The following is a 20311-nucleotide window of genomic DNA, read 5'->3' as shown; positions in this document are numbered from 1 at the left end:
CAAAACTTGTCGACTGACATGATCTCTGTGTCATCGATCTTGATTACAGGTGGGGGGGAGGCACTGGCGTTCTGTGAACTAGCTGGGTGGTACATGGACTCGGTCTGGTCTTGCTGAGGCTGATGGTGAGTCCAAAGTGCCTGCACGAGGTTGAGAACCTGTCCATAATGAACTGCATGTTCTCAAGGGTGTGTGCAGCAAGCGCGCAGTCATCAGTGAAGAGGAACTCTCTCAACAGTGCCTCAAACACCCTGGACCTGGCGTGGAGTCGCCCCGCAAGTTGAAAAGTTTCCATCTGTGTGAAACTGAATGTTGATGCCCCGGTCACAGTCTTGGAAGGCGTCAATCAGCATGGCAGAGAAGAGAATGGAGAACAGTTTGGGTGCCAGGATGCAGCCCTGCTTCACTCCATTTACCACAGGGAACGGATCCAACATGTCAGTGTTTTCCTGTACTCTCGCATGCATGCCATCGTGGAATGATGCAGTCAGCTGGATTAGGCTCTCTGGGCAGCCAAACTTTAGGAGGATCTTCCACAGATCACCGTGGTTCACCATGTCAAAGGCCTTAGTCAGGTCTACAAAGACCATGTGGAGCTCTTTGTTCTGATCATGGCATTTCTCTTGCATCTGGCGTATGGCAAACACCATGTCACATGTTCCCCTGCCTGAGCGGAAACCGCACTGTACTTCAGAGATGACTGTGTTGGAGACATGGTCAACCAGTTTGTTCAGTATGATGCGGGTGAAGATCTTGCTGGCAATGCAGAGGAGAGAGACTCTACGGTGGTTATCGCAGGATGTTTTGTCTCCCTTCTGTTTGTAAATGTGGACAATTGAAGCATCCTTGAAATCCTGGGGGACCTCCCCTCTATCCCAGATAGACTGGAACAGGGCGGTCAGCTTGTCTGTCAGCACCCCGCCTCCATACTTGTAGATGTCAGCCTGGATTCCATCCACTCCTGGTGCTTTTCCTGATGTTGTCAGCTTCAGGGCCTTCCGGGTCTTGGCCTTGGTGGGAGGGGCAGCTAGCGAGTCATTGAGTGGTAGCTGTGGGAGGGCTGCAGTTACCACATCAGATATGGATGAGTCCCTGTTGAGGAGGGTGTTGAAGTGCTCTGCCCAGCGGGCAAAGATGTCTTTCTTGTCTCTCAGGAGGGTGGTCTGGTCCAAGGCTCGGACAGGAGTTGATCCTGTGACTCTCGGCCCATACACAGATCGGAGTCCATCATGGAATGTCTTCATGTTGTGAGCATCAGCAGCGGACTGAAGCTCTTTGGACTTTCTCTCCCACCAGGTGTTCTTCATCTCACGCAGCCTCTTCTGTACAAGTTGCCTGGTTTGCAAAAACTGGTCCTTCTTCCTCTGGCAATCTTTATCGGAAATGTGATCCTGATGCTGAATATGCAGTGTGTTCATGAGCTTGGAGATTCCAGAGTCATTCTTGTCAAACCAATCTTTGTGGCTCCTCTGTACAAAGCCAAGTGTGTCTGCTGCTGCTGTGTACACAGTATCTCTGAAGGTGCTCCAAACCTCTTCTACATCAGTCAGTGCAGGAATTTCTTGGAGAGCTGCTTGGATTTGCTGCTGCAGCACGTCCTTGGTGATAGGGAGGCGGTGGATGTTCAGCTTCCTAGGGGGTTTCTGCCTGGCTGGTTGGAGCTTGCGTGCAAGTCTGTTGTTCATCTTGCTGCGTACCAGGCGATGGTCAGACCAACAGACTGCTCCTCTCATGCAGTGTGTAATGGAAACATCACCTCTGTCCCTTTGCCAGACAATCACTTAGTCCAGCATGTGTCATTGCTTGGAGTGGGGGTGCATCCGTGTGTTCTTGTACTTGTCCGCTTGTTGGAAGAGGGTGTTGGTGATGGTCAGTCCATGCTGCGCGCAGAGCGAGAGCAAAAGCAGTCCATTGGAGTTGCACTTGCCAGTGCCTTGCTGTCCTAGGACTTTTGGCCTCTAGAAGTCCACGCCAACGCAGACATTGAAATCCCCAAGGATGATCAGCCTGTTCTTTCTGTCTACCGCTGAAATGGTGCGGCTGAGCTCCTTGTAGAAAGCTTCTTTGATGTCGTCAGGGTTGGTCATCGTTGGGGCATAGCAGCTGATGACTGGAGAAGCGATCCTCAGACAGCTTCAGACGCAGGGTCATCAGCCTATCGTTTATCCCACGTGGAAGGCTGTCAAGCTGTTGTGCAAGTTTGATTCGTATGGCAAAGTCCACGCCTGAGGTTCTTGCGGTGCCATCTGGCTTCCCAATGCAATAGAAGGTATAGCCCCCTCCAACTTCCTCCAGCTGGGTTTCACCGGCAAACCTGGTTTCGCTCAGGGCTGCTATATCCACCTGGTAGCGATCAGGCATTCTAGCATTGAGCGCTGTGTGCCTTTCTGGTCTGTCGTCTCTGCCTAAAAGGGTGCGAACATTCCAGGCACCCAAAGTCAGGGCATGACTCCTGGTTCTTTTCTTCTGTTGTTTTTGACCACTAGTGTTGGATGTCCAAGTAGGTGCGGTTTCCTACTAGGTACTAGGCGAGGCAGGCTTTGTTTAGGGATCCTTTATCTCCCCTTCCTCATGTGGGGAGAGCAGTGCTGTCCCTAAAAAGGGCTGCTCTGACACTGTGGGAGGATACAGACACCGCATCTGCTCTAGTCTATGGCGGAAGACCATCACCCCACAGCTGCCTTTGTGCAGAGTCGCTACTAGGAACTGCCAGCAGCATCCTCTGCCTGTCCCCATTACCACTTCTCCAGGGCTTGGGAAAGCTGGGTGTTGAAGTGCTAGCTCGTCGTTCTGACATTAGCCTGTTTGCCTGACCAGCACAGGTGACTTTTTTTTAGTGAAGAGGAGTTGTGCAGTCCCTTCTCCACTCTCTCGCCTACCGATGCTCACAGTCCCACAGGTGCAGATACTGCCATGTGTAGGACGGCCTCGGCAGGTGCAGGTTTTTTCTTCAGAGCTCCGTCTCCTAGGAGGACTTCCAGCCAAGGATAAGAGCTCCCCCTGCCCTTTGGTCATCCTCTTCCGCCTTCACAGCTGTTGGGAAAGGTTTCCTCCTCCACCTGGTCCGTTGTTGGGAGACTTCACATGCAGCAGGTAGTACTGGGTTACATGGTACCAGTAGCAAGGGCTATGCCCCTGACCTGACCTGACCCTGTGAGACATCAGAGGGCAAGGAGGGGTGATGAGAGTTGGGGGTAGGGGTGGGGGACGGTTTCATGAGATGAAAATACGACTTGCATATCATCGGATGTGTAGTTACAAGGGTCACAAAGTACATTATGTGCGTTTTTTGAAACCAGATAAACAGTTTTGATAGTTTCAGCTTGACTGAAAAACTAAAACATCAAGCTGGTATCACGAAGTTGCTGAAAAACCCTTCTCGACTAGTTGGGTTGTCTCTCTTCAACTGGGCAATGTTTAGTCTTTGTGACAGTCCCTGCCATATGTCACAAGGATGTGCACTTTAAGTTGGTCTCGCAGCATTTGCACCTTTCTCTGCACACCACTGTGCAGGAGCAGTGAATCAGTTCACATCAAGTGTCTTGAGCTTTTGTAGAATGGTCCACAAATGTCGCCACGTCTTTCCCTCACCTTTTTGCAATCCCCACCATTCTAACTCCAGATGAAAGCAATCTCTTGGATAAACTGCTCTCTTTGTGAGCCATTCAAGAATTGCTGATGTGGGTGGAGTATTTTCCAAAGTTTTCTTTCCTTTAGCAAGGAGAGGCTGTCTGACCATGCTGACGACACACAGATTGTTCAGAGAATCAAACATCAGGGCAACAAACTGCTCAGCGATGTACTCAGGGACTTAGTCTGGTTATCCATCATCATCAGGAAAGCATTAGTCGTTTGCTTACACAGTCAATGTGTTCCATGCTTTTATTTTGCTTCTGTCAGCAAGCAAAGCCATTATTTGTGCGCGACTCCTGCTGAACAGCAACAAAATAAAAAGTGACAAAAGGAAGGGATGGGGGGAGTTAACAGTACTGATACGAATCTGATACATATCATATTTTTTATCTCCATCTGATACTAGTGTTTTTTGAACCCAAGTCGTGTGCTGCAAACGAAACGATTCTATCTTCAACAGCCCAAATCCATCTTTTATTTAATTGTTCATTATTTAGATCTGTCAAAAGTTTCAAATTTCCTCTAATGTTTGTCGTGACTTTCTAGCTTTACTAACGTATAATGAAAATGCCAAAAGCAAATTCTGGTGAAATATTTTCGGCAGTCACTTGGGCAAGTCCATTTCTTTCAACGATTTGTGATTGGTGAATCAAACGCGCATTTCCACTCCGAACAGTACAAGATTTTCTTGTGTTCAGGAGCGTGCAGATTTGCCCACGGCCCTGTGTTTGTGCACATACTGACCATGTTTTTCACATTTACAGGGAAAACACGTGCGTGCGTGAACACACACACACACACTCTTTAACATCACTCAGATACGCAAACTTATACACACAAATGCTCATAAACCGCAAATGTACACGTGGGCACACACGCACTAATACACACGGGCATACATGCGCACATGTAAACATGCGAGCATGCACAAAACACACAAATGCACACACATATGTACGTAAGTGTGCGCGCACACGCACATACACACACACTCTCACTTCCTCAACCACTTTCACACACAATCTCCATCCTTGTCAGGACGCTGGAGCTGTCGGAAATGCTGCATACAAAAAACATGATGGTCACTTGGTCACTTCAGTTGTAGCATTCAGTGGATTTGCGCTTCCAGGCCATAGAGACTAATGATTAAGTCTATGTCCCAGGCTGATTTTACATCAGCTGATTGTGTGGCAATACATATGACTGCAGTTCATAAACGTTAGTTTGATCTGGATCTAAGTCGAAGTTCCAAAGATTCATGTATCAGCTTATTGGCGTGAAATATTTGAACATTCAGTGTCTCAGTCAGCTCTTTTGTGGTTGTATGATCTGTATTGCATGACATCACTCCTCCACTTGCCATTCTTGTCTTTGTTTGAGCACTGAGAAAAATACAAATTTCCCTGTGTCTTTGTCATATCGAAATCTAAAATTTACTTAATTCTGAATCGTCTGACACCACACACATGTTCAGGAAAAGTCTTGTTTTAAAGTTAAAGGCAGACAAATATGTGGGTTTTTCCATGTGGCTGAATAATCTGTATTGCATGAGATCACTCCTTCACTTGCCATACCAGTCTTTGCAGTGTAGAGAGAAAATACAAATTTTCCTGTGCCTCTTTCATATGGAAATTTAAAGTTTATTCAGTTCTGAATCTTTTGACACCACATAGATATTCAGTATAATTCTTGTTTTTTAAAATCATAGGCACACAAATATGTGTTTTTTTCATGAGCCGATTTCTCCATTTCTACTCCTTCGGCACATGAACTAAGAGAAAATCATAGAAAAAAAACTATGACAGATAGATCCATTCTGTTTTTTTCATTTTAATCTGTGATTTCTAAACTTTTAGAAGGTATGCAAATGAAAACAATGATAAATTCGGACTTTAGCCGGATTTTCACGTGATGCGTCACATTTGATTTAATTTATTATTCCACATTCATTTCACCAGTTACTTAACCCGTTAAGTGCCTATAAGGCGTCAGATGACGTCTGCCCAAAATGTTACCATAGTGTCTATAAGATGTCCCCTGACAAAAAAAGGCGTCTGTAAAGTGAAGACAGTGGTCCCATTCAGCGGATTTATACAACTTTGCAAGTTGTGCTGATGATTATGTATAATGATGAGAGAGGGGTCTGTCTTGTTGTATGATTTGTTCAAACTCGAAGGTGATACAACCACAGTAACGAAACTGACAGCAACATTCTATGCTTTCTTCAGATCGTCTGTCCAATCAAACATAATTTCTGAGTGATTGACCATGACTGACAGTGAAGGGGCAGTACTTTCACATAATTTGAGAAGAGGAGTGGTGTAAGACAATAGGTCGAAGCGGGGTGGGCAAGGGAGTAGAGCTCCAACTTGTCAGTGAATTGTCTTTTAGTGGTAATCAGCTGCTGGGAATGGCAACAAGCAATAATCCATGATTTTCTTTAAACCCATGGTTGAGAGATGATAGACAGGAATCACATTTTTTTTTTTTTTTTACTTTTTCAGGCTTTTTGTCACTGATCAGTTGACCAACTTCTTTATATATATATATATATATATATATATATTATATATATATATATATATATATAATGTTGGATCAGTTACAACCAGGAGGAAGGGAATATCGTCAAAGCACTCTCTCCTCTAGAGGGGGACGCACTTAGGTGTAAGTAAAGCTTGACAGCTCACTTTCTGAGAACATGATTGACATTTTTTCTTGACTGTTCCCACATGGGACAGTTATTCATTTACATGACTGTAAGTGTTGTGATTGTTATCATAAAGTTGTAAGCCATTTAATTTTTTTGTCAAGGTATAATCAGTCAATAAGCATGCTGTTTCGTTTCCTTTCAGGTGTCATTCTGTGGAGGTGGAAATTAACTTTTTTAGTGCATAAAAGTTATCTTCACTTTGAAATGCCTGATTCAAAATAAATGAGGGGGAAACCCAGATTTAGAATCTACATTCATTTTCATGCACAAAAACGTTTACTTTGGATCTGTACTTTCTGTAGTTCTTTGTGCTAGAATTGAAAAGAAAATATGACCCCTGAGTCTTCAAACTTCCCTAGCATGGGGAGAGCACTTTTTTTTTTTTAAATACAAAATTCTCTGGCACAGAACAGTTAAGAATTCTTGTCTAAGCTAGCATAAAAATGCTGAAAACTTCCCAGATATTACCATACCACTTTAGTAATTGTGGTGGAGGGTTTTTTTTTGTTTTTGTTTTTTTGGTTTGCTTATATGTATAAACAAAATGTGCCAATGTAATAACCCTCATTCAGTTGTGTTTGTGTTTATGTATGTGTGTGTGTGTGTATCCAGGGTAAATTTAGTAACAAATTCATTTTCTGTGCATATGCATCATCAACACCAAATTTGGATTAACTATAGAAGAAAATCAGTTCCTTCCACATACACCAATGTTGGGGTGTAATTGTTCCTGACATATTTCTGGTTTGTGAATGTTTTATTTTGTTTGCATTTGGATCCACAAGTTCTTTTTGCTGGATTAGCATTTGGTTGTGGTTTTAAGATGGCATTTTATTTCTTGTCCATAGTTAAAAGAAGAAAGAGATTCTAGACAGATCACAGAATGACACTAATTATATGATTTATTTGTTAATTGCATACAAGTATTTTTTTTTTAAAAAAAGGGTAAAGAATTAACTAGAATGAACATGCCAAACATTCCAGTCAATAAAACAACATATGATTTCATCTGCTGTCTTGCCTGAAAAACCGGGTGACTGTAGGATTCATTCAGCACACAATAGCTACTTTAGTTATGAAACATCTGTGCAGTAAAGGCATAGAAAAGAGCACAAAGCACAAACAACACAAAAGATTTCATTGCATCAGTGTAAAACAAGAGAGAAAGGCCTTCAAGACTTACTTGTGACATGCGCTTTAACCAAGAAATGAATCATGAGTAAAAAAAACAAAAATACAAATTAAAAAAGAAAAGAGAAGAGAAAAATAAGAACTACCTTAAAAAATGTAAGTAAATATTATGAAACTGAAAAAAAAAAATGCAGCAGTGTGGTTCAACCCCCATATGTATAGCTCAAAAGCAAAAAAAAACAAAAAAAACAAACAAACCAACTTTCTACTGAGCCAAAATGCATCCTTCCACTCATGTCACAAATTAATATTTCACATTAGCAAGATAAATTGAATACTCTATTGGAGATGATAACAGTTAATGCTGTACGTTCCATACATTCAAAGTATAGGCCTAAATTTATGCGAAGTGAACTCATGTTTCCAGCAGCCTTATTTTTCCTTTTTTTTTTTTTTTTTTTGATTCTGTAGGAATCACATTTGGTGGTGTTTTTTCAATTAAAAAAAAAAAAAAAAAAAAAAAAAAATCCTTCGTTTTTATCACAATCATTTCCAGTATTTAAAAGATATGAATTACACTTTTTAAAGCTTGAAATGGAAATGTTCTCTTCCGTTTGATTTTTTTTTTTTCATTTTGATTATGTTATTTGATAATCAGAGACAGTGTTTCTGATGAATTTTGTATGAACAGAATCAAAACTGTGTGAGTGATTGTTATTTGTATTGCTTGGCTAATGGTGGTTTTGTGCATAGGACAGCTCTATAAAGCTACAGTTTGCAATGGGAGGAAAGCGCTGATAAATGTCCAGTTATTATTATTGTTATTATCATAATGTGTAGTGTCCCTTCATAAGTAGTAAATTTCATTAAGTATTTGTGTCACATTGTACTGGGCAGAGCTGCTGAGAAAGTCAGCAGAAAACACCCTGATGGATATGGTCCAGTTGCTTTTCACACGTCTACCACAGTTCAAGGAAGATCCAAAGTGGAGTGCAAACATGAAGAAAGTGAGCAACATTAACCATTTTGATCAGCTGACTGAGGGAATGCATAACCTTTAAATAAAGGAGTCAATATGTCACTATTCAGTTTTTTTGTCTTTTTGTTTTCAGTTTTTTTGTCTTTATATATATATAATAGTAATAATAATATTTTATTTTTATATAGCGCTATAATTCAAGCATAAAATCGAGCTCTAAGCGCTTTACAAATCCAGTATCTAAAGTGAAACAAGAAAGCACATAAAAAGTAGTATCATTAATATTATAAAAACACAATGCACAAAACCCGCAAAGTAAGATACTGTCTATACTACAACTGTAACACTCCAACACACACACAAATACATACTCACACATGATTAAATGGCTGAGATAATAGCAGTTTTCACTTGAAATACATACATGTAAAAAGGAGCTTAATTATAATTTGTTTACCATAGATTTTGTAAAATAAATTGTAAAATAAAGTCTTGGATAGAAAAGGTAAAAGGGGTAAACATCAGCAGCCATTCTCCCTTTCAAACCACTCCACCACCATCCATCTACCCACCCCATTCTCTCTACTCACCCATCACACACACTCACATTGCCATGAGCCTTGGACAACAGCACTATTTGAGTCATGACAAGTATTTTTTTTAAAGAGATAAGTTTTAAGATTTGCTTTAACCCTTTGAGCCCTGAGTTCCTGAGCAATTTTAACCCTTCTGCCTGAGCTCCTGAGCCAAAATTTGCAAATAATTGGTATTAAGCCCTTTGAGCCCTGACCACCGCTTTACCGGGGGCAGAGAAAAATGACATAATGCCCAGCCACCGGTTTAGCGGTGCATGAACACTTGAAGCGTGCAGAAATCAGGGACAAAACTTATGAGAAAACATTTGTACACAACACAGCAAGTAATTGATATGCTTGATGATTTATTGAAAGTAGAGTATGACGATGATTACTTTGATAGTGAGGTGGAATTCGAATCGGATGATTTTGCTACAGATAGTGATGTTGAAAATGAATCTGAGCATGCAGAATCAGTTCATCAAAGGAGTCGTGTCAGGTTGAGACTCTGCACGCTTCATGGTAGAAATCGATCTTTTTTATCCAAAGCACATGCACAAAACACAGTGAAAAGGCGTGGCAATGTTGGTATTATGTTCGCTGACATCAGAATATTACGGTTTTTCTGATTGGCTCTTCAATATAAGTCAACCAATAGCAAAACACGACACAAGTGTTTACGCACCGCTCAACCGGTGGCCAGGCATTATGCCACCCCTCACCACCACCGGTAAAGTGGTGGTCAGGGCTCAAAGGGTTAAAGGTAGAAAAATGAGTTGTTTCAGAGCGATAGGAAGAGAATTCCATGTTGTTTCCACAGGTGTTAAGGAAGTATCGGGGAACAGTTCTCTCTCTCTCTCTCTCTGTACATATATATATATATATGTACAGACACACACACACACACACGCACACACACACACATATATATATATATATATATATATATGTATACATACATGCGTACAGATATATATATATATATATATATATATATAAAGTAAAAACATCTAGAACAATTTCTAATAAACGTTTAGATTTGAATGCTTTTCTAGCATAGAAAGAACAAAAGAAAATAGATTTTTTTTAAATCACTTGTATTAGATACATCACATACTTGGACAGTATTTTGAGACCTGTGTAGTATTGTTACTGTTCTAATTCATTATCTCAGAATTTTTTGTAATTAATGTGTTGTAAGACAGCCACTTTGTTTTAAAACCATGTATATTGCATTGTAACTTTTTCTTTCATGTAAAGCTCCCTGAGCTCTTTGAGAGAAAGGGTGCTACATAAATGTGCATTTTTTCCCAGATATCATAGAAAGGGGCTTTATTTGTAGATAAAATTTGCCACTGTCTTGTTTTAAAATTTTTTTTTTATAATCCTTTTAGATATTGTAGATAGTCTAGCTCTAGAATATCAATCACAGTTGACAAGATCATAGAAGCAGATTTTTAATGATTTATACAGCTGTTTGATTTCATAAGTTTCAAACAGTGAGATGTTTGTATTTGTATTTGAATTTGTATTTCTTTTTATCACAACAGATTTCTCTGTGTGAAATTCGGGCTGCTCTCCCCAGGGAGAGCACATCGCTACTCTACAGCGCCACCCAATTTTTTTGTATTTTTTCCTGCGTGCAGTTTTATTTCTTTTTCCTATCGAAGTGGATTTTTCTACAGAATTTTGCCAGGAACAACCCTTTTGTTGCCATGGGTTCTTTTACGTGCGCTGAGTGCATGCTGTACACGGGACCTCGGTTTATCGTCTCATCCGAATGACTAGCGTCCAGACCACCACTCAAGGTCTAGTGGAGGGGGAGAAAATATTGGCGGCTGAGCCGTGATTCGAACCAGCGCGTTCTCAGATTCTCTTGCTTCCGAGGCGGACGCGTTACCTCTAGGCCATCACTCCACATTGCCACTGTATTTAACTGAAACAATTATGGGAACATATGCTTCCACATTTGTAGTACTAATACTGACTTCTGGATGCAGCTGCAATAGTTTAGAAAGTTAAATGCCATGATTTCATTCTGTTATGTGGTTACTTGTTGTATCCTTTTCAATCATTCCTGTTTGCTTTCTTTTTTATAGCTAAAAATGAGAACGGGGGGTGTGGATCCTTCTCGCATCAGTAAACGCAAACGATCACCAAAGCCCCGGAACAAACGCACCCATCACCAGGCAGCATCACAGGCACAGGAAAAACCAACATCAGTGGCTCCAGTGCCAGAGGTCTCAGAAACAGCACCATTGTCTGCAACAGAAGGATTTGAACATGTTGCCAGTGAACGTTTAGCCACTACACCAGCAGGGGGAGAGGCTGGGGATGTTGTGGACATTGAGAAAAGCTTTGAGGTAACACTGATGCTGATTTCTGTTGGAAGCTCCATGAGCAATCTAATATGACAGAGAGGAGAATATTCATGTTGTTACAATTGTATATACAGTGCAGTGCCTTTTCTGTCACTGCTCTGCTCAAAACCTTAGTCTTGTTTTAAAATTAATGATGTATGAATGGGACTCATTTTCAGAAATTGCTTAGAATAGATGGTGAATGAATGGGACTCATTTTAGAGACTGCCCTACAATTGATCGTAAATGAATGGGGACTTGGTTTCCGAAATTGCCATAGATTTGATGGTGAATGAATGGGACTTTGTTTCAGAGATTGCCTCAGCATTGCTTTTGAATGAATGGGACATGGTTTCAGAGACTGCCTTCAAATTGGTGGTGAATGAATGGGATTCAGTTTCAGAGATTAGTTATGGAATTGATGGTGAATGAATGGGACTTGGTTTCAGAGATCGAGTTAGCATTGGTTCTAACAATTAATAGATGTGCAGAAAAAAACTGACAAAATGTTTGAAGCTAAAGCAATACTCTGTTGTAAATATTTTAAATTTAGATATAAATGGGGGAAAAGAGTTTTTTGTATACCCCTAACCCACCAGAATACAGTGTTTCTGTGCTTCAGGACTAGAAGCAAGTCGGACTATAAGCAGAACAGGAAGTAACTGAAAAACATAAGAATGCTGCCCAATGGGCATACACAGGAGCTCTATTTTCTGCCTTTTTGAATTTTTGATCTGAAGAATCAGGCATTGACATTAGTGCTGTGAAATCTATTTATATATATATATTTTTTTTTTTTCAACAACTGAGCAAAAATTCACTTATGAATGTTGTTCTTTAATCTAAAATCAGAAAACTTTTGTAGTTTACTGCTATTGTTGACAGTATTCCTACTCTCTAACACCCCACTCACTCCCACTCTTACCCTTCTGGCTGCTCCGCCCCCTCCCCCATTATATCACTAATGTAATGTGCAACATTTGCTGCAGCTGCAACCTGGTAGGGTGGATCATTGTCTTAAAGTTGATAATGAAATCACCACTATTGTCATAATCCTCTTTCTGCTGTGGTAATATTGGCAGCATAAACATTATATATAAAACAATCTTCTGTCATGGACACATCAGTCTCACCCATTTGAGTTCTGAGCAGAAGGATGACCATTATGTCTTCTTTTCAGCCCCCCTCCCCTTAGAGGATGTAAGTTAATCTCAAGTACAGAAACATCACACTTAATTGGGTTGAAGGTAACCAGTGTGTTGGGTACATATTGAGAACTTACATGAACCCCTTGCCAGCCGGATGTTTCAGCAATTTTGTCATTCCTGTGTATTGAGGAAATGTTGAGGATAAGTGCAAATTCTGGCATGCAAACTACTGCAAGAAAATATACATAACCCATACTTTTCTGAAAGAAAATTTAACAGACTATTAGATTCTTATGTTATAAGTTAATCTAAAACAGTGTAACACAATGATTGTATATATACATGTCTTTCAATCCCAGCTTCTGCCTGTGCCATGCCCACTCACTTCATGCTCACTTTCAGACAATATCAAAAAGGTTAACTGTGACCTACTGGCCTTAAGTGCAGGGAGGAGGGGGATGAGCACTGTTCATAAGTTTGCCTGCAGATGATAGCTGTTTGATCAATGTGAGTGTGCTTTTCTAAAACCATGCTGCACACCTAATTTGCAACTGGAACAGAACTGTTCAGCCCTTCCTGCCCAAAGTGGATGGCTTGTATTTGAGGTCAACTGTAGGTCAGCCACAAAGCTATTGGGCAGGTGAGCCTAATTGCAAACGACCCAGTTGAGCAACCAGCTCAGTATGTGTATTGTACACAGTGTTTCCCACTGTTTTGCAAAAAAATCTGTAAAGGACCCTCAGTTTTCAGTAATATACCTCCCAAGGACAAGTTTTAATTTTTCGGTTGATCTTCAAAGTCGCAGACTCGACAGTAATGCTGTCACAACAGAACAGATGATACCAAGTGTTTGGAGTTGTATCCCTGTTTTTTTTTGCGGTTGTGTTGGATAACTGTCGCAGACCTGCATTGTATGCCTACTAATATGTATGTAGTTTCATATGATTCAAGCCCCCAGACTACGGGACATCGGCAGAGTAAAAACTAAGATCTTGTTGAAAGTGATATCACACACACACGCACACACACACACACACACGCACACACACACACTTTTTGTGGTGCATATAGCAAAAGCCAAGAAGCACTGCACACATTCATCACTTAAGATGCATTTTCGTTGCATTTGACAGCAATGCTTTTTTGGCATGTCAGTCAGTGATGCGGCAACTTCATGGCTGCAGCTGGCATACGTTATTTAGATCAGGGATCTGTAGCTGATGCCGGTACCGAAGATTTGTCCACTTTACCTGTGTGTAGTATGTTTTGTTCGAATGCGTGTACGGATTCTCTCTCTCATTTGGACGTTAGTACATTTCACTATCGAAAGATCGACACACAGACAAATGCACAGACCTGCACACACATAATCTTTTACCATCGCTCAGTCACATACACACATTGATGCATGTGTGCGTACATACATATAAACACGCATGTGCACCAACACACACCGCCCACATACATATACGCATGCATATGCGCACGCGCACACACATGATGCACACATATACACAGAGGCAAAACATACACACACACACACACACAATTTCCATTCCTGTCAAGTCATTTTTTGCAACAATCACTCAGTAGCAACAAAGTACAACACAAAATAAACTTTGTAGCAAATAGCTTTAAGCTGGACTTTCATCAGCTGATGATGCAGCAATACACTGACATGGCTGCAGTTATCACAATTGCAGTTGTTGAAAACATACACTGCACGCACAGACATTCACAGGCTCTCTCTCTCTCTCTCTCTCTCTCTCTCTCTCTCTCTCTCTCTCTCTCTCTCTCTCTCAGTATTGGACTCAAACAAATTTGATTATTTTGTGTTTTAGTTTTTCATTTTCTTAACAGATTAAAACCAACAGAGGGGCTGCCTGAGTGAAAGTAAGTGACGGTGAAGTTTATAATTCTGTTTGAACGACACTGAGACTAACATTGAAGCTGAGATGAAGTTGCAGTTCACAATGAGATAAATTGGTGGTTCATGTACAGTGGAAACCAAGAACAGTCTGACTGAAAGCAAGGAAAGTCTTCAGCTTGACAAGGCATTCTCTGTTTGCTTTTTGTGCATGTGTGTGTTTGTGTGTGTGTGTTATTGTTGACACCGTGAGTAGAGAGGGACTGTGGAAGATCATGGCCAAGTACGGATGCCCTCGGAAATTTATTTTCTTGGTCAGCCAATTCCATGAAGGCATGCAGGCTCGAGTCCAGGACAATGGCGAAACATCTGCTCCTTTTCCTGTCACAAATGGTGTCAAGCAAGGCTGTGTCCTGGCTCCAACACTGTTCAGCCTCATGTTCTCTGCAATGCTTACTGATGCCTTCAGAGATGGCGATATTGGAATCGGCCTAAAGTACCGAACAGATGGCAAGCTGTTTAACCTCAGAAGGCTTCAAGCAAAAACGAAGGTCATGACAGACATCATCAGAGACTTTTTGTTTGCTGATGATTGTGCCCTCAACGCTGGATCTGAAGCTGACATGCAACTCAGCGTCGACAAGTTTGCCACTGCCAGCAGGAACTCCGGCCTTACCATCAGCACGAGGAAAACTGAAGTTCTCCATCAGCCAGCCCCAGGGAAACCCCACGTTGAGCCCAATTTCACAGTCAACGGTCAGAGACTCAGTGCGGTGGAGCGGTTCACATACCTTGGCAGCACACTGTCAAAAAATGCGACCATCGACGATGAAGTGAACGTCAGGATTGCAAGAGCAAGCGCAACTTTTGGTAGACTCTATGCAAATGTCTGGAACAGACCAAACTAAAGGTCTACAGAGCAGTAGTTCTCCCCACACTACTGTACGCCTGTGAAACTTGGACAGTGTACCAACGACATGCCAAGAAGCTGAACCACTTCCACACAACATGCCTAAGGAAGCTACTGAACATCAAGTGGCAAGACAGGACCCCAGACACGGAGGTGCTTGCAAAAGCCACCCTTCCCAGCATGCATGCCAGACCATCGGCTGTCCAAAAGGCTCTTCTATGGCGAGCTGCAACAAGGGAAGAGATCACACGGAGGTCAGAAGAAGCGCTTCAGAGATACTCTGAAAGTCTCTCTGAAAGCGTTTGATATCAACCCTGACTCCTGGGAGGAATCTGCAGTGGACCGTGACAAATGGCGTGCTGCTGTGCATAAAGGTGCCAGATATGCGAGGCCAACAGGACTGCTGCAGCTGTTCAGAAGAGGCAGGCCAGAAAGTCACGGGCAAACAAGCTCCCTGACAATGATATGCCTGTCTTTGTCTGCCCCAACTGTCAGTGAACATTTCGTGCGCAGATTGGGCTATTCAGTCATCTGCGCACTCACAGATAGATTCATGAGCATTCCCCCCCACCACCACCACCCTGCCCCCATCCCCCAGCTGGATGACAACGATGGTCATCATCGATCTCGATGGACACACACCACCATATTGTTGAAGTGTTTTTTTTAATTTAACATGGGGACCCTTAAAAATTTTGAAAAGAGCCCCCAAAATGGACACAGAGGGTCCCAGAGACCTTTACATTTTATCTTTATGGGAGTTACTGGTCATATAATCATCTAATGTTTTTGAAGGCTTTTACCAATTGGTTGCACGAGGAAAAGTTTGTCTACTCCCTTTTCAACATTTTTTCAACAGTTGAGATTGCAGGGGTGTCTGAGGGTAGATGTGAACAGGCAAGTCTAATTGCAAACAATGGGTTTGCCTATGGGTACATGTGGACAGTTAAAATGTCTTGAATCTCACTAGACATATTATTGGAACACTGCACCTGACTGTTGTGCTGTTGGTTTTGATCACACATGCACACACACACAGACATACATGTAAGCACACACAACCTACACCACACACAAAGACACCCTTTTGAAAGCGTCCAGTAGCTGTGCAACATCATTCCCAAATAGACTCACATCAAAATATCTTGTGGTCTAATTGTAAACGACACTGTTTTGGAGATTCCTGTCAAAGCTGACATTCCAATTTGTCACCAACATGCTTTCTCAATTCTCCCAGCACTGGTAATGTACAACTCATTCAACATATCCAGTCAAATCAGTTGTGTCAAAGTTCAGGTTCTACTTCTTGCTTCCCTTGATTTTAGGATTTTGAGAACATGTTTGTGAACTTGATCGGCAGTGGTGCGCAAAGGAAAGAAAGAGCATGGAAACAGTCGGGAATAGCTGATGTTTCACTGGCTTTTGGTAATGGATATTCAGTAAGGTATTAGAGCGAGGTCGAAGCAGATGTTTAATTGTGAAATATGTTTGATGAAAATACTCTGAAGAGGGACGGAACACAAACTGTTCGCTGTTACACGCAGTTCGCAACTAGGCCTACCTGCCCTACTCGATCTCCTGCTCTGCTTTCCCTCCTTTGTTGGTTACATTTAGCTCTTCAGCTACTCCCACTCTTCTTCCTCTCTGCAAATCATCATTCTAACTTACAATTCCATCAAGTGAACTGTCCAACAAGGATTTGCCAAATTCATCGTCATCAATGTCTTGTAAATTTTCTGCAACATCTTGGATCACAAAATCTCAATTTTTTTGTTGTAAAACACTGCTGTTTCAAGCCACTCTGGTAAGGTTTTGGTTTGTTGTCCGCAATTTTGAAATTGTGAGAGGGTTGTTGACAATACATCCAGAAATTGATATACAGAGTGTGATTGGCTGTTGTTCCTTGTGGATAATTAAAGTAGACATATCACTTTATCAGGTTTTCTGACAGGTGGCTATTGGGACACATCAACTTTGAAATAGAACTGTGAAAAATCCTGAAATGATGCTGACATATATGTACATCCTGGGGCCAATAGCAAAGCGTTCTTGCAGGTGAATATATACATCATGGGGCACTAAAGAGGTTAATACAGTGAAATACCCATAATACTCTTTGTTTCCATGCAAAGTTGGATTACATTCAGTGGGAGAAATAAGTGAAGAGGGAACGACCAAACTTAATAACCTGGGGACTAAGAAAAACATAGAATAGATATTTTCAGTGGAAGACTGATAAGATGAATAGTGCATGACATTGAAATAAAACGTGAACTGTTTTAATTTAGTGACAGTGCTTTATGTTTGGATTTGTGCTATATAAGCTCAGAGGGGGACATGTATGTAACATGCTCTTCAGTCATGTTTATTTGCTTTTATTCATAATTTTAAATTTTGTATCACTTTTCCTGAGGAACTGCAGGGTCTCTTTTGTGTTCTTTTAGAAGAGAGCCTTGATCCCTCATCTTTGAAATTCCAGCAGCAGTACTGTGCTGTAGTATATTTGGATTTTTACTTTTCAGTTACTGCAGTAATGTATTCTTTTCCCCAACAAATGATCCAGCAATATGATATGGTTCTGTAATTGCAGGCAGCTAGTCAGATGGACAAGACAGGCCTCCCAGTTGAAGGGCAGGTAACCACAGCAGAAGAGGGGGGACAAGCGGAGCAGGGAGAAGGGGAGGAGGATGTGAATATCCAGGAGGGAATAGGTGGGGAGACAACAGAGCCAAGCACACTACAGACTTCACAGTTAACTCTGACAGTTCCCGGTCAGGAAGACAGCTTAAAGGTAAGGTCAGAGGCACACAGCCAGCTGATAAGTTGTTGAAAGTAAGCTCTGTGTTTGTGTGATGTATATGTTCGTTCTTGCATGCAGGTGTGTTGGAGTTAGTGTGTGTGTGTTTATGCATGGATGTTTTGTGTATATGTGCTTGCATGTTCATATTGTATGTATATGTATGATTGCATGTACATACACATGCGCCTGCCAGGTTTTAAGTTTCGAATATGCCCCAGCAAGCTTCAGAAAGCTGAGTTGCCAAATATTCCACTGAAGTAGCGGAAATTAACTAAATAAAATTATGATGTATGTATGTACATATGTATAAATATATGTGACACAACATGCGAAAACCCAGCTAAAGTAGCAATTTATCTTTTTTTTTACTTTTGCATACCTTTCTAAAAGTTTAAAAATCAAAGATTAAGATAGAAAAAGCAGAATGGATCTATCTGTCATAGTTTTTTTCTATGATTTTTTCTAAGTTTGTGTGCCCCAGGAGTAGAAATGGAGAAATGATATGGTTATAATTGGTTGTTGTTTTTTTATCCTTGTAGTAGTTATTGACGCGGCGATAGCCTTGAGATGGCCTTAGTGGTCGGCGAGGCTCTAAGCACCATAATTTCATTTCATTTCATTTGGTGTGAACTGATTCACTGCTGCTGCACATTGGTATGCAGAGAAACGTGCAAATGCTGCAAGACTAACTTAAAGTGCACATCCTTGTGTACATATGGCAGGTACTGTCACAAAGACTAAACATTACCCAGTTGGAAAGAGACAACCCAACTAGTTGAGAAGGGTTTTTCACTAACTTTGTGATGCCAGCTTGTTGTTTTAGTTTTTCAGTCAAGCTGAAACTATCAAAATTGTTTATTTGGTTTTACAAAGTGCACATTATGTACTTTGTGGCTCTTGTAACCACACAGCCGATGACATGCAAGTGGGATTTTCATAACAAGAAAATGTCCCCACCGCTACCCCTGAACTCTCATCATCCCTTCTGTTCCATTGCCCTTTGATGTCATGTAAGATTGATGCATAAATCAACACCCAACAACCCCACCTTAACACTTATTCAGAGCCATAAGTCTCTGCTACATATCTCCTTTGCAATTTCTGTGATGTGGCCTGGTGTCCTAATGGTAGATGCAAGCATGCAGCAATCAGTCTGGTACTGTGATTGAAATGGACTGGTCACTTTTGTTAACTTTCGTTATGAGATTGTGCCAGCCAGTTATATATCTCATCATGTATGTTGTTGGATCAGTTGTTGTATTGTCGATTGAATATATGATTGAACGGGCAGGTCAACAACTTGAAACAAAATGGCGACCTTCGCGTTCGCGAGCACGCGCTTTGAATATGTATAATTTTTGTTTTTAACATTTTTTTAAATTCCATTTTGATAGGTTGACATTTTACAACAACAACAACATCTTAATGGACATTTATAAAGAAAAAAACCATAAAAAACAACAACATAAATACTCTGATAGACAGAGACAGCCAAGCAGCTGGATTATACATTGGTTGGTTATCATAATGGAGTATTATCATTCATTTCTGAAGAGCTTGCACAAGCTGTCAAGGAATACAAACTGTCAAATATCTTAAAGCACGTTCACAGCACAATCATTTCTTACAAATATCAATAAAAAGAAAAATAAATATGGGTGGTTGATTTTCGTTAATCATGAACAGGTTACTAATCATTTGTGATCAATAATTTGTAAGGCAGCCATCTGGCAGAGAAAATGGCATGGTTAAAGTTAATATATGCATTATATGCTTCAATTCTATATCGAGTTTTTAATTTGTTATAAAAAAAAAAAAGGTATTTGTCATTTGTGGAAAGCTGTCCTCAATTTTACATAAATATAAGTAATACTTTGCAAACAATATTATAAAACACAAAACAGCATCAGTTGTTATTGTCACATCATGTCCAAATAACATAAGTGATTCTGTTAACTTTAAATTTCCTGCGTTTACACATTTCTCTTTTATCAAGTCCGTTAAAGCGTTCCAAAACATTTGCACATAATTGCATTTCCAAAAAGCATGATCAATACTGTCTTTGTGTTCTCTACAAAAACTACAGTTGTTATTATCAGTAACACCAATTTCTTTTAAAACAGTTTTTGTACATAAACATCGGCGTATTATTTTCAGCTGAAACCATTTCAGTTTTACATCAACTATCTTGTGTG

At 40.8% G+C, this 20311-nt stretch overlaps 1 protein-coding gene across 6 annotated transcripts in view; it reads left to right on the top strand.

Moving 5' to 3' along the window:
- The window catches only part of LOC143292975 (Golgi-specific brefeldin A-resistance guanine nucleotide exchange factor 1-like), a 233267-nt gene that overhangs the window by 43856 nt on the left and 169100 nt on the right, over positions 1-20311 (top strand). For all 6 annotated transcript variants that reach the window (XM_076603709.1, XM_076603706.1, XM_076603708.1 and 3 more), the window contains exons 8-10: positions 8375-8484; positions 11131-11394; positions 17907-18107. In XM_076603709.1, the coding sequence (XP_076459824.1) occupies positions 8375-8484; positions 11131-11394; positions 17907-18107 (575 nt within the window). The remainder of the gene's footprint in view (positions 1-8374; positions 8485-11130; positions 11395-17906; positions 18108-20311) is intronic.

The sequence above is a fragment of the Babylonia areolata genome, chromosome 18 (assembly GCF_041734735.1).
Source record: "Babylonia areolata isolate BAREFJ2019XMU chromosome 18, ASM4173473v1, whole genome shotgun sequence".
Taxonomy (NCBI): Eukaryota; Metazoa; Mollusca; class Gastropoda; order Neogastropoda; family Buccinidae; genus Babylonia; species Babylonia areolata.
Note: the sequence above shows the minus strand (reverse complement) of the source record. Positions and strands in the feature narration are given on the sequence as shown.